The sequence below is a fragment of the Pogoniulus pusillus genome, chromosome Z (genome assembly GCF_015220805.1).
Source record: "Pogoniulus pusillus isolate bPogPus1 chromosome Z, bPogPus1.pri, whole genome shotgun sequence".
Taxonomy (NCBI): Eukaryota; Metazoa; Chordata; class Aves; order Piciformes; family Lybiidae; genus Pogoniulus; species Pogoniulus pusillus.
This window is the reverse complement of record NC_087309.1, coordinates 83,280,623-83,295,787: the sequence shown is the minus strand read 5'-3', so window position 1 is coordinate 83,295,787 and position 15,165 is coordinate 83,280,623. Positions and strand designations below refer to the sequence as shown.

The following is a 15,165-nucleotide window of genomic DNA, read 5'->3' as shown; positions in this document are numbered from 1 at the left end:
CTACTCACTGCTCCTTGGGATAGGACAAGGAACAATGGGTGTAAGTTGCAGCAAAAGAGGTTCTACCTCAACCCAAGGGGGAACTTCTTTACTCTAAGGGTCACAGACCACTGGAACAGGCTTCCCAGAGAGGTCCTGGAGTCTCCTTCTCTGGAGCCTTTCAAGGCCTGTCTGGATGTGCTCCTCTGTGATCTGTGTTAGATAGTGTTGTCCTGCTCTGGTAGGGGGTTGGACTTGATGATCTCCTTGGGTCCCTTCCACCCTCTAACATCCTGTGATCCTGTTATCTGTGATCCTGTGACCCTAAAAAAGTTAGTATTTCTGCGTATCAGACTTGGTATCTCAAAATTAATTTTGATTTTTCTAAAGACTTTGCTTTTTGCATTGCAGATTCTTAATGTGTGCCAGCTTTGAATGATTTGCTATAGTCTATGGCTTCAAAGCACTTTAAAATGTTGTATACGTTATGTTACAGCCCAGATACTAAAGTGAGTGCAGTGAGGCTGCAGTGTATGGCTGCCTCATCTGTGAGGGCTTACTACTCATGGTGAAAAATACACTTCAAATGTACAAGCTCATTTTTTATATATATATATATATATATATATGTCAGAAGAGAGAGCACTCTGCTTCCTCAGATTTGACAGCTAAATTAGACAAGATTGTGTCCTCCCACAGTCTCACAGATTTTGATGTTTTCCGTGGGCTCCCATTCAGTTAGCCACTGATTCTCCTTTCTTTAGTGCTGCTCAAGTCAGACGATTTCATGCATGAATAAATTCAGAGGTAAATTTTTTAAATCACATTAATTTGGACCAGTTGAAAGCAGATTAATTTGATAGTAGTCAAGGTGGAAGAAAGCATAGGTTTAGGAATAGGGGTTGGTTTTGGGGGGCGCACACAGCGATGGATTTCTTTGCTGTGTGAAAGGCTAAATTGTTAGATTTCCATAAGGAGAGCACCAGAGTGAGGAAAACATTCAGTTCATTTGCTCATAAGCTGTGACGACTTCAGATGTAGTAGGATGTTTTTTGCTTTGTTTGTTATTTCTTTATTTTAGTTCTGTCCATTAAAAACTGGAGTAATTGCCCCAGTTTGGGACTGTGATCTCTTCCAAAACAAAACTAAAAGTACGGTGCTATTGTGATAATAGTTTTTTTCTGTATTTCACTTGCTCTACATAATGAAAATAGTTTTTCTTGTGTCTGCTTTCTATTAATTTATTATTTTTGCATGAATTAAAATTTTACTTCTTGTAGTCAGTCCAAAACTGTAAGAATATGGACTATGAATACAGGCATTTAAAATACAATCCAAATAAAAGTTTTTACCTATTATTGCTCATAAAGAGAGATACCAAGGGAGCTGGGGCTCTTTACCTTGGAGAAGAGGTAAAGACTGAGAGGTGACCTCGTCAGTGTTTATACATATATAAAGGGTGAGTGCCAGGAGGATGGAGCCAGGCTCTTCTTGGTGATGCCCGATGACAGGACAATGGGCAATGAGTGGAAGCTGAAGCATAGGAAGTTTCATTTAAACACGAGGAGGAATTTTTCCTCTGTAAGGGTGACAGAACACTGAAACAGGCTGCCCAGGGGGCTTATGGAGTCTCCCTCTCTGGAGATATTCAAACCCCACCTGGATGCGTTCTTGTCTGATCTGGTATAGGTGATCCTGCTCTGGCAGGTGGGTTGGACTAGATGATCTTTTGAAGTCCCTTCCAGCCCTTGATATTCTGTGATTCCGTAATAAACCCCACATAGTTTTAAAGTATGATCATGCAGAACATCATTTGGCTAAACCTTCAGCCTGTTGTTATAGCTGAGTAATGATTTCATAAATGTGTGGGTGTAATTTTGAAACTTGAAAATGACTTTTCTTAAGCCATTAATTCTGTGTTCAGCAAGATGTGTAAGATGTGTTATGTTTTAATGTGTGTGCACTTTAGAATTTCATTTAAGTTCACTTTCAGTCACAGCATTCCATAAATGACAGTAAGACCCAATTTCTATCTAGAGTAATAGGAAGGCATGTGGCCTTACCTGATACCTGTGTCTTCACATGCTTGTTGCATTTGTATACATGTAAGTAAAAGTGATTCTCTTCTCTTTGTTAAGTAACTTCAGTTTTAAAAACCGATCGTCAGTGTCAGTGCATGGCCAATACTATGGGTCTTGGGAGTCCACAAGTGGTAATATAGATCTCTGTGTGTTAAGCAGTGTTTAGGCGGACAGTTAGGTTCATGCAGTTGTCTGTACCACACCTGTGAGGGAAATGTGGGCTAAGCTCCGTGTGCCAGAGTCCCTTTTGAAATGGAATTGGTTTTATAAAAATCATGTTCCCGATGAATGTTTTGGTTCTGCGCGTTTCGTGTACGCAGCTATCTGTGGGGAAGCCATCATCTGTCTTTCTCAGTCTACCAGAAGATTACTTATTTTGAAAATAAATTAGTTCTTCTGAATTGCCTGACAATCTTTCTGTATGAAATCTGTGATTATTTAACTGCTAGTGAATTCTGAAAGTATATTTACACTTTCATGCATCGTAAATGCTGGTATGTCTTCAAGCCAAGTACTACATTCTTCTGATTCAAGCTGACATGTTCAAGCCACCCATGCATGGCAGTTTGGTGTGTTCTAGGTGGTTTTCAAATAGGTTTTAAAAGAAACCATTCCACAGATGCAGATGAATAAAACAGATTGTGAAAACTGATTTGCAAGTTAAATTGGGAGTTCTGGAGTGGGGGTTTGCCACTGCCAGGCTGAGAATAGGTAGCAAGTGATCCTGCCTCTTTGGTCACGGGACCTCTGATGTTCCTGCAGAGCTTTCTTCAGCCTGACTGGCAAGCAGACTTCTGTGAGCCCTTTTGGCAAGCTATTATGAAATCTTGCTCAAGCAGCTCTTTCATCACAAGCCTCAGAGCGACCTCTGAGTCAGCCTCAGACTGCTGTCTCAGGCTTTGCTCAGGTCTCCAGTTTTCTTCCAAACACTGGTTTGTAAGGCCAGACATGAGAGCGGCCTCACTTACTGCCTGCTCTTCATCAGTTGAGTGCTTTTGTCTCCTAACAGACAGGCTGTTTTGTTTATTTTCTTCTCCATCCCAATTTAACCCCATCACTTGCATCTTTGTTGAGATGTTGCCAGATATAAGCTTGTTTAGGTTGTTAGTTGGTTATTCCGTGTGCACCATTGAAGAGCTCTTCATTTTCTCCATGAAAGCAAAGTCTCAGCCCATGAAGATTTAAGGTAACCAAAACATGCACAACTTTGCAGGATCAAGGCCTAACCTGGAAAACAGTCTGATGGAAGGCTGGTATTAAATATTGCCTTGGGACTTTAGAATGTTTAAAGTTTTGAAAATTATTTAACTTAGCAATAAATGGTGGGGACTATAAAAGTGGAAAGTGTGCTTGTTACACAGGCTTTCAAAATGTGACTTGCATGACTGTAAAATATGTGAAGATAATCATTATATCCATGTAGTGTATTTATGGGTTCACATTGTTAAGGGTTCAGTGTTACAGCCAGCAGGTTTTTGTGCCCTGCATTTGTGTGAGTTTCAGCAGAAAGGAGGAAAGTCTGCTCCTTGCAGCTTTCTGCACATGAATTGGAGAGATACATTGGAGCTATGTCTTGACTGACTTGAATAATCAGGAAGTTTGTGTCTGACAGACTTTGGGTTCATCACTAACTATTCACAAAATTTACAAAAGCAGAGTAGCCTTAAAAAAAAAAAAAAGAAAACTAGAAATCTGTCAGCTAAGTCAATGTAGTATAAATCAAACAAAGCTCATGGTAGAAAGAAGGATTTTTACTTGACTTGATAAACAGGATTATTTACTGAATTAAAATTCTACATTTTTGTCAGAACAGTTTTGTTTTTTTTCCTGATATGTTTTGACAGAGTCCTCAGCTATGAGAAACTACTGACTGTAGATATTCTGTGCCAGAATGATGAATCTATTTCCAGTAAGTTAGTTGCTTCATCTTGTTGGATATACTCTTGGGAATTTATCACGTAATTCCCTTAATCCAAAGCAGTTGTATACATATTCTGTAACTGATGAATTACTGACAGTAAATAAATCATCATACAAAATCAACTATTTATTGAAGAAAAAAAATACAGCGTCTTAGCAAATTTGCACTAGAACTTAGCAGTCTTGTATTACTGTCTTTTCTCATGAACAAGAGCATCAGGTTAAACTGCCGTTTACAATCTTACGATATTGAATATACACCTTCTCAGATAAGGAGGCATTTATGTTGCAACTGTATGTCAAATACTTTTATCAACACACTGAGTAATAGCAGATCACTAGTCCTTGAAATAACATGCCATTAAATTTATGAAGATGAAACAACTATTCCTCCATCAAATTCTGTTCTACATTTAGATGAAATGCCTCAGTTAAGTAATGTCTTTGAACACTGAGTGTTACTTCCTTTAGCTCTGATTGTAGTTGGCAAGCATTATATGTGTATTACCAAAACAGAACATCTATCTGCAGCATACCCTCTGTCTTTTCCTCATAAATGAATGTAACTTGGGTGTGTTGAATGCATTTTAGTGCGTTGTTTGCATTTGATTAATTGGACCTTACTGATTTTGTGTGTGCATATATCTTATTCCTACTACTGAATGTATATGATTGATGCAGTGAACTGTTGGCTTCTATTCTGAGAATATTAATCAAAGAATATGCTTTTCTGCTTAATGGCTTTGCAGTGTAGGAGGCAGCTAAACAGCATAGAATATAGTCTGCTTTTTTTCCTCTTTAATCATTATTGTGTAAGTCACTGGCAGGAACTTTTTTTTAATCTATAAACTCTATTTCATGCTTAAACATATCCATTGTTTGGTCAATGTTATGAAATATTGTTGCTCAATTAGATTTTGTTTTCAACATTTCCTGGTAAAAGCAGTAATACAAGAGATAAACAGTAAGGGAAAGAGAGAGAATTAAGTAGAAAAACATACTGAATATAGCAATCAAGGAAGAAGCAGAAGATGTGTAGTCAGTAAATTCAGCCTCGTAGGATTTTGGGTCCTAGGATTTTGACTATTTTTTTTTAATCAAAAGCCAAATCTGATGCTTTTCTGGATTCTATTATTGTGATTAGAGGGATAAATTATAACTAAACTATTCATAATGAGAATCACGGTAGACATTTACTGCATTGTGACGTACACTTGAAGTATATATAAGGATAGACATTAAAGTTTGACACCTAGTTTGGGTGAGAAGTTAATAGACATGTTAATTGTTTAAAAGGAAAACCAGCTCACATTTTTATGGCATGTAGTTCTCCTATCAATGTTGATACCTACATCTTTAGTTATTGTTTATGAATTTCACATGTAAGACAGCCAAGGCTAATAGGAAGGTTTAGGGTTTGTAGTGTTTTACAAGGGGATTTGTTTTGTCTTCCCCACCCCTCTCATAAAAATGCCTAGAGTAGAGAGTTTCTCTAGTTTTTGCTATTAGCAAATTTATTTCCCCTAGCACTATTACTAACTTAGTTGTACAACTAGCAGAATTGGTAGAATTTATTGAAGAGGGGTTCCTGTTGCTGTTCCTATTGCCATTGATCGTTAGGACAGCCTTGATAAAAATCATCTCAGAGTGATGAGACTGCAGAGAATATAATGTCATTTGTATTTACTAATGTTGTTCTATGAAATTTATTTAAACTGTTGTAAGTCTAAGCATTTTTTTATTACTCCAGTTTCAGCCTGGAAAATATCTCTCATGCTTTATTATAGATCATGATTTTGTAATATTCTAGAAAGGCATGAGGCAGAAATACCCTAAACCTTCTGCATTTTTCTGTGAGGTAACCTGTTCAAAGGCAGATCTGTTTTTTATGGAGAATACAGCAGTACTGAAACTTGTTAATCATAAGAGAAATGTTAAATATTTGAAAGCTGAATAGTTGAATCACATTTTTTTTTGTTTGTTTGTTTCCTTTCAGTCAGTTTGTTTGTCTTTGAAATGTCTTTAAAGTATTTTCTGGAAACCTCAGTTGCAGAACTAAATGGTTTCAGTAAAATACTAGCTTAGTCCATCACTGTCTAGCAGAAATTATATTAGTACTATTCTACATTAGTTGAACACACTTTAAACCAGTGTTGTACCACCTCCCTTTGAACACTTCCTGTAAATATTCTTCTTGCATATATACATATATTTATATATGAACATACAGGCATGCTTCTGCAGAAAAAAGCTGTTTGGAAAGAAATTTTTACTTACAGACTATCTATAGCAGTTGAATATTTGTCTCAAATCCATGTCAAAATGTACATTTTCAAAATCTTGTCTTGGATAAAGACCATTTTGGCTGCTTTAATTCACACAAATATCCTCTTCTGTAATTTGAGTCTGCTTCAGTTTTGATAATAATTGTTTCCACATTCTCATTGAATTCTGTAAAGTAGTTAAGGTCCAACTAAGGAGTCTTCAGATGTCTGGTTAATGTACTTTCTGATTACTGACCTTCTTAAAATGCTCATCTGCCAAAGAAGTTTTTAGTGTAGTACAAAGAGCTAACTAAAGTTAGCGCTCATCTGTGCTGCTCCATACTTGCCATTGTCCTTCCCTAGTCTTTGTAACCAAGCTTTAAAATTCAACAATAAAGAGACAAACCCATGACATTTTAAAGACTTTGTCTAGTAGTTTTAGCATGGAGTAATTATTACTAGAGTTCTGTTTTTTTTTTTCAGTATAGCTCTTTGAAAGTGTTTATCTTATGGCAATTAATATTATAAAAATCTCAAGATTGTTAAAAAAGAGGCAGAGGTTTTGGATATGGTGATTACTGCCAAGCAATCTTCCTTCAGCTTTTGGTTGAATAAGGCAACTTGACTACCATTATAATCTTTATTAGTATTATCTCTTTTTAGTTATTGACATGTCTTGCTGAGAAACAAGCCAATTGATTTCATTATAGACGTAGTTTCAAAACTGGATAAGACATTCAGGAATGCCTTTATATGAAAGCTGGATTTCTGTATGCTTGTGTAATTGTTTATGAAACCTAAAATACATGACCTGAAAAAGGCATTAGCATTTGTACTCTAAATGCATGAGAAACTAATACATACGTTTTCTCTTTTTACAAACCTTAGGTGGGACACAGAGATTACCTCGCACAATTGGAGTGTCTCTGGCGAAAGAACTAATCTTCTCTGCACGTGTTGTAGATGGAGAGGAAGCAAAATCAATAGGATTGATTAGCCATGTGGTAGAACAGAATGAGGCAGGAGACGCCGCATACAGAAGAGCGTTAGCTCTGGCAAGAGAATTTTTGCCTCAGGTAAACCAAATTTGTAGTTTTTAGTTTTCACCAAACATTAAAACTGAAAAATAACCAGCTGTATTAAGGAAAAAAACTGCTATGAAGTTATGAATTTAAAAGCCATTCTTAGTTATGTGGAGAGCAGTCAGGATTTTTTTCTCTCGTTTTGAGTGGCGTTATTTGGTAATCATTTCATAGCAAAGGAAAAAGCTCTTGTCAGCCCTTGTGTTGGCATGATGTAGTCTGTGTTTGTATTGTGTATTTTTACTTTCAAGTTTTAAATTTTAAAAAAAAGTAGAGTGTGAGTTGGTTGGTATTTTGGTAAAGCTGTTATCTTAATAGCTTATTCTGTATCTGTTGAGCACTTCAGAAGAGAGGCAAAAAGTTGATATGAACGTGGACATACCTTAGTGTAACTCCTATCCTGAAAACATAAAGTTAAATGTATTTTCAGTATTAAAGCAAAACTGATTTACTAGTGGCAAGTTTTCTTTCTGTAGCTTACATATAAGCTTGATGACAGTGCCATGCTCTAATTACCATTCATTCTAAGTTACATCTTATCTCTGATTTCACAAAAAGATTGAAATGGAATTTGCTGAATTCCTGTGGTCTAGAATATGAAAATGTTGTGAAGAATTGAAGTATGACCCTTACCAGGACACTTTGTCTTAACTGATTGCTACCTGTTCCTCTATTCCCATAAATTGCAAGCTGATTGTTCAGACTAGGAGAGTGAATTTGGAGCTTTTCATAAGCCTGCTTTTCAAGTGAAGGGTCCCAAGTAGCAGATACATAGGAAGCAGAAGAGAATAATTAGTGAATTACTTTATTGGATCACAAGTGTAACATCTTATATTTTTAATTGAAAATGCAGAATGTTGCAGATTAAGTATGGCACTTAACATTGGTTATTTGTTGTGATGGTTTGGGTGTTACCCACCCCCCCACACTTTAGAAATCACCCAGACTAGTCTCAGTCGGCTCTGGGAATATGAATGAAGCTATTTATTTACAGCTAGCACAATATACAAGCAGATATTTACAGTATATGCAGTTATAGACAGAAGTATACAAGGTAAAAGGTAATACAGAAACACAACTCCCCTCCCAGAAACCTGAGTCCCCAGGAGGGGCTCTCAACCACCCCTGCACCTTCCCCCTGCCCCTCTCAACCTTACCCCAGTCCCAAGGAAGAATAGAGGCTCTGCCAAGAGGTTAAGAAGCAAAGGTGAGTGGAAGGTGAGGTCAGGGAGATGCAGCTCAGTCAGAAGCTGAAGGCAGAGTGCAATCTAATGTTTACATTTCTTATTCAGCAAAACTCTGAGGGGAGTAGACATCATCATTGTTTTCCTTTCACAGCCTAGTTCTTTTTCACCAAAACATTCTAGCCTGCTTCAAACTAGCACATTTGTGTTTCAAACACTCTCACAGTATCAGGTCACTTCTCTAAAGCAGTATCTGAACATTCAGAAGTTGGTGCTGAACTATAGGCACAGGACTGAGAGGACAAAGATGTCCTGCTGTTCAGCAATAAGGAGAGTGGAAAGGCTTCTTCTCTTTGGGGACCTTAGTCATTTATGGAAAAACGTCATCACTTGAGTAGTGCAGGCTTTGCAGTAGTGTATTTTAGGTTTGAAGCTCCATCAGTTAATTTTATTCCATTATTACGTCTTTTCATGTCTCCATTGTGTGATACTATGGACAAAAGATTTACTTTGCAATGGCTTATTAAGTTATTTGTTACAGTGGCTGTTCTGAGCCTTGTTTTGAAGCAGATTTAGCAAACTTGACAAAACTGAACATGCTTAGCACATTCAAAATATAAACCAAAACCACTGCTTTAATTGAGTTATTTGAAAAACAGTACACTTCCACTTTTTCTCAATATTGAAATAAAAGTTTGAAAGCAAATGTCTATTATAGTGATATATTTGATGTATTTACTATAAATTCAATAGAAGTCCAAAGTCTAGAATGTCCCAGTGCAAGAACACTGATGTGCTTACTCTTCACTGCATAATCTTGATGTAATTTTGATGATATTTAGATAGACTCTTTCCTTTTAGGGACCAGTAGCAATGAGAGTTGCAAAACTGGCCATCAATCAGGGAATGGAGGTAAGTAAAATTTGAAACAGATCTACTGCAGGGATTTTTCACTAGAGAACTGGTTTTATTTTCTCAGTGTACAGTCTTTCAAAATGTATTTAGTCAAAACTTTTTAAAAAGATGAAATGCAATTTTTTTCTGTCTTAGATTCCTGAGAGTAAAGATGATGGCTGATTTCTGCAATGAGGCTTGGTAACCTGTCTAAGAGTAGTGCACCCTGTTAATTATTAATATTAGAAAGTAAACATAAACTACTTGGAACAATTCGTGTATCAAATGCTGGGCAGAAAGAAACCTCAAAGTCATGTTCTGTCAAGTCTATCAATGCTCTCAGTGTTTAGTAACTAATGAAGTTAAAGGCTGAAAGGCATGTTTATTTTTAATAGTTGAATATAGGTTATCTGGAGTCTTTATTTCATACATGTGTTTTACTTTAGGCTTGTGAATCATCTTGGTGAGCTCAGCGGTACTATTCATGTTTAAAGTTAAGCCCATGCATAATCTTTGGACCAGGAGCCCTTATATTTCCACCTGGGACAAGAGAAAGAGAATCCAAGTGCATGCAACATCTGAATTTATAAAGACAAATTTAAGAATATCTCTTTTTTCTTTCAAGTCTTAAAAGCAGCCAGTGATGTAATTGAGTTCAGCAAAGCAAATTACCAGTAAGTTTTGGACCAAGAACCAAACTCGGATGCCGTTGTGCAAAGAGTGGGTTTGTTAGGTTTTCTCAGCAGGAAAATGACACAATTCAAGATACATTTCATAGGGACTCAGAGTTCAACATGCTGCAAGCTCAGTTAGCTAGCTTCCTCCTTTAGGAGGAAGTTCTTCACAGAGAGAGTGATTTGCCATTGGAATGGGCTGCCCAGGGAGGTGGTGGAGGCACCGTCCCTGGAGGTGTTCAAGAAAAGACTGGATGAGGCACTTGGTGCCATGGGATAGTTGACTGGCTAGGGCTGGGTGCTAGGTTGGACTGGATGATCTTGGAGGTCTCTTCCAACCTGGTTGATTCTATGATTCTATACCAGGTATAGGAGAATGAAAGATCCAAATTAGGAGCAGTAGAATTAGAGGGCTCCAATACAAGATCTGCTGTATCAAAACCAGTCAAGCCAAAAGTTAATTCCAGCCATTGTTAAAACCTTCCATGTCAGAGATTTTGCAGCTTCCTCTGGTGATCTGTCCTGTAGTGTATGTCCTCTTGACAAATTGCTTTTGGTGCATAGCCATAATCCTTCCAATGGCCGCATGGAGAACTAGTAAGTTCTGCAGCAGATGTTGCATAGGACAGGTGAAGTGAGGGAAAAATTCAGCCTTTTCAGCTGTTCTGAACACATTATTAAAACTAGGTGATAATGCACTATTGGCTGTTGGCCTTTTTTTCTTACTTTAAATCCCTTGAAACTTGAATTTATTGTGTGTTTTGTGGGATCACATCATGTTCTTGTATGACATTATGAAAGTAATTCATTTGAGAACAGTTTTTAAAATCACACAGTCATTAAATCTTTTCCTCTGTAGTAAATGCAGTGATTATGAACGTGGAAGCAGCTCATCGTTTTCAGCCTGTATGATTTGTACTGAAGAACATACATTGTTTTGACAGTGTATTTCATACTGGTGGTATCACCAAATAAGGAAACTGTTTCAGAAATATTTACCACTAACTCTCACCACACGGCAGTGTAGCATTTCTGTGTCAAAGTAACATAAAAGTGTTTTAATACAGAAATACAGCATTTAAGTTAGCTGCCAGGAAATAATCTGTAACAGATAGACAAAAATATGCTTTTAAAAAACATTGTATTCTTTTCCTCAGGTTGACTTAGTAACAGGCTTAGCAATTGAAGAGGCTTGTTATGCTCAGGTATGTAACTGCAATGACACAAAATACCACAGGAAATTAATTATTTATTTGTTTGTTTATTATTGTTTATTTATTTATTGGTGTCTATTACCAAACATGCAGAAATTCAACTAGAAATTGCTCTTTGATATTGTTAACAAATATTTTGGTGAAGCATTACCAGCCACATACCTTACTGGCCATATACAGTGCTGTGCATCTAATCCAAGAACTGCCTTGCTTTTGCTTTGTTTTGGTTGAACATGAAATATCATGAAGGGCACTTCACCCACACATGCCAGAAATATGCTAACCAACAGAAAAGTGAGAGAAACTTGGGGTAACGTATTTGAATTTCTGTGTCCTGGACTTTAACACAGATCTTTTTTAAATAGAAGCATCAGCATGAGATGCTTATTTAAAATATACAGTGCTCTGATTAATAACCTACCCCCCAAAAAACAAATACAAAACCAAAACAAAGCCCACTGAAAACTCAACATCATTAACACTAAATGTTGAGGTGACGGAACATGTCCAGAGAAGGGCAACAAGGCTGGTGAAAGACCTGGAGCACAAACCCTATGAGGAGAGGCTGAGGGAGCTGGGGTTGTTTAGCCTAGAGAAGAGGAGGCTCAGGGGTGACCTCATTGCGGACTACAACTACCTGAAGGGAGGCTGTAGCCAGGTGGGGGTTGGTTTCTTCTCCCAGACAGCCAGCAACAGAACAAGGGGACACAGTCTCAAGTTGTGCCAGGGGAAGTATAGGCTGGATGTTAGGAGGAAGTTTTTCCCAGAGAGAGTGATTTGCCATTGGAATGGGCTGCCCAGGGAGGTGGTGGAGTCACCATCCCAGGAGGTGTTCAAGAAAAGTGTGGATGAGGCACTTGGTGCCATGGTCTAGTTGACTGGCTAGGGCTCTGTGCTAGGTTGGACTGGATGAACTTGGAGGTCTCTTCTAACCTGGTTGATTCTGTGATTCTATAAAGTTTCTCAGAGTCATTTGTTTGTAGAATAGAGACTTCCTCCATGTTGTGACTTGGATACGTGTGGTACATTCCTGTGGTACAATCTTACTAAGCATTGTAATTTTCATTTTTCTGTTCTACTGTGTGTTACATGTTGGATGCATTGAAGAACTAAGAGTTGTATAAAAATATTTTCCTTGGTATTGTTTTTTGGTGTCAGTAATGAATTGTTCCTCTGCTCATTGCAGACTATTCCAACAAAAGATAGAATTGAAGGTCTTCTTGCATTTAAGGAGAAGAGACCTCCTCGCTACAAGGGAGAATAAAAGAAGCTGATGCCTTTTAAATTACAAGGGGGATAAAATTACCGCTATGAGGACCATTAAGGTGCACTTTCAGTCTGCACCTGGAATATCACAACCACCAAAGTAAAAGCAAATCATACCGATGTTACATTTTGAATGTGTCCATACTTGTACTGGGCCCAGATAGAAATGTGTGTCAACTCATGCTCATTACAGTTTCTGAAGATTCATCTGTGTATTGGCAAGGTCACAGGTTCATGCAGCATTTTTGAACTTTCATACATGTGAAATGCACCATTCCACAACTGAAAAGGCTCTGTTAAGTTCTTTATATAGACAAAACTTATATGTGATGCTAAGTATAAACCTGCTATATCGTTTTGTCAAAAGAAAAGTGATGGCTGAACACCAAAAATAGAAAATTGTACCAAATGTGTGTTCAAATTATTCTGTATATCAGTAAAAAATACGAGTATTCTACCTGAATATGTACCTTATTAATAAAGCTAAGGGGAATGAAAAAGATTACTGTTTGGAAAATGTTAAAATTTATTTATTTGGCTTACACTATACTGTGTAAAGTGAAATTAACTTTAGTACATGATGGCATTCTTTTGATGAAGTCATTGCCATTACATTAATTTAATTGTATTAAAGGAAGACACTTCTGAGGCCAGCCTTTAATTACACATTCTTATATGTTGAACCTGGCTTTGTCTTGCATTCTTCCAACATATCCTCTGATTGGCACTATCTGCTGTGAGGGAGCTGTGTTTCACTTGCCCCAGTCATTTTAAATTGTTGATGATTATTGTACAGGGATACAACTAATGCACTGTTAAAGAAACTGGAATTCTCTTAATCTCCAGACTGTTCTTTTTGCAGGTCCTAGCAGAGTGTATTTACATACAACAGGGACGATACTGAAATGTTCTTTATTCTCTGGTGGTCTCAGGGTTCTTTTCATACAGTGAAAGAGAAATCAGTAGGTTATAAGGTGAGAAAACTGTTGTGATTCATTCTTTATATTTACTGTGAACATGGCACATACAGCAAATTCCTGGAAATAGCCTCTTAGAAAGTATTTTTGTTAACTTGACTGGGAAATAAACATGGCTTAGCAGCCAGAAGCTGTCTTTTTTGTATGAAAACAAATTTCCTTATGTTTGGTTGCCATTGGCTCATGGAACTTGTGCAAGCTCTACTGTTTCTGCAACATTAACTGTGGTCACTGTCTGTATCTATGATGATAAAGCAGCCAATCAACATGAAATGACAAGAACTCATTTAAATTCATATTTAGACATATCATTACATGTAAATTGGTTATAACTGGTGGAGCACACACTTTGTTGACTGGTGGACTTGCTGAGTTGATCATTTCATGCACAATAATTTCCTAATAAAGTACCAGTGCTTGTTTTGATAGTCATATAAAGCCTAGAGGGTCATTTTCTCCTGTTTTTGGAATGCTAACATGTCATTTTCATTTCTACTGAGTAGGAAATAATTATGTTAATAAGAGAAAAAAATATTAAGTCTATGCTGATGGATTTCTGTTTCATAACTTTGAAATAGATCCTGTTTATAAAGCTGCCTTTGTTTTTCTAACAAGCACTGATTAAGTAGTTTCTGTGAATGTCTATTTTAAAAAAATCAAGTAACTGTAAGTGCTGGGGCTTAAGACTCTGTAGACTCATGCCTTTAACCAGTAGATTTGATCTCATAAAATAATTTTACTGTTACAGTGTTCTCTATATTCCTTTCCTCAGGAGAAGATAATGTCATAGTGTAGCAATTTGAGTCTCTTCTTTGAAGTCAACAATTTGAATATTATTAAAAAGTGAGTACCAGTAGGACAACTTTAAAAGATACTTTATAGTGATGTTCGAAATGCTTCTAAAGGGAACAATATTTTAGCAAAAGAGATGTTAATCGTTTACTGTCGCTGTTATTAGGTGATGTGTTGTGATGGCTGCACTGCTCGCGATTATAGTAATTGTTGAATTCTCTTTCCATAAGAGGATAATTTGTAACAGAAATGTTCTTATATAGGCTGACTCTTCCTTAAAAAAATCATTGTCTGGCAAATCTGCCTTCAAGTGAAGGGGCTCAGCTCTTTCAGTTCCTGGTAATGCCATGCTTTTCTCCAAAGTAGCCGATGGGTGAGCAAGCTGTGATTCCTGCTGATTCCTTGAAAAGTTATCTCATGGTCCATAGGCGTAAGCATCTTTTTCTCTTGCTTCTGCTGAGCTCTAGTGAATACTGAGTTCTTCTCTTCTCTACTGAGTTGGATATTGAAAAGTTGTCATACCAGGTAGGTCTGTTGCCTTCAGCTGATTACCCCTCAACACTGTAAGCAAGTTAAGCTTACTAAAATGCTTAGAAAATCTGTTTCATGCAGAAATTGTGTCTTTATATAACACATATCATTTTAGCCTTAATGAATGTACTTGTGTTTTCAATATTTCTGAAGTAATTCACATGCTTGCTCGTTTTACTCATTTGTGGACAGAGTTTTCAGAATTGTCTGAATGGCTTAGGCCCTTTCAGTGCTTTTGAGTGTCCTGCCTGCAATGAAGAAATGTGGTGTTCTGTTTATTTCGAAGTTCTCTAATGATACAGTTAGG

General features: G+C 37.1%; 1 protein-coding gene across 2 annotated transcripts in view; it reads left to right on the top strand.

The window, feature by feature from the left end:
• AUH (AU RNA binding methylglutaconyl-CoA hydratase) overlaps positions 1–14,280 on the top strand; it is a 138,252-nt gene extending 123,972 nt beyond the window's left edge. For both annotated transcript variants that reach the window (XM_064139912.1, XM_064139913.1), the window contains 4 exons: positions 7,133–7,320; positions 9,372–9,422; positions 11,236–11,283; positions 12,479–14,280. In XM_064139912.1, coding sequence (XP_063995982.1) covers positions 7,133–7,320; positions 9,372–9,422; positions 11,236–11,283; positions 12,479–12,556 — 365 coding nt within the window. In that variant the 3' untranslated portion in view covers positions 12,557–14,280. The remainder of the gene's footprint in view (positions 1–7,132; positions 7,321–9,371; positions 9,423–11,235; positions 11,284–12,478) is intronic.
• The last annotated feature ends 885 nt before the right edge of the window (positions 14,281–15,165 follow it).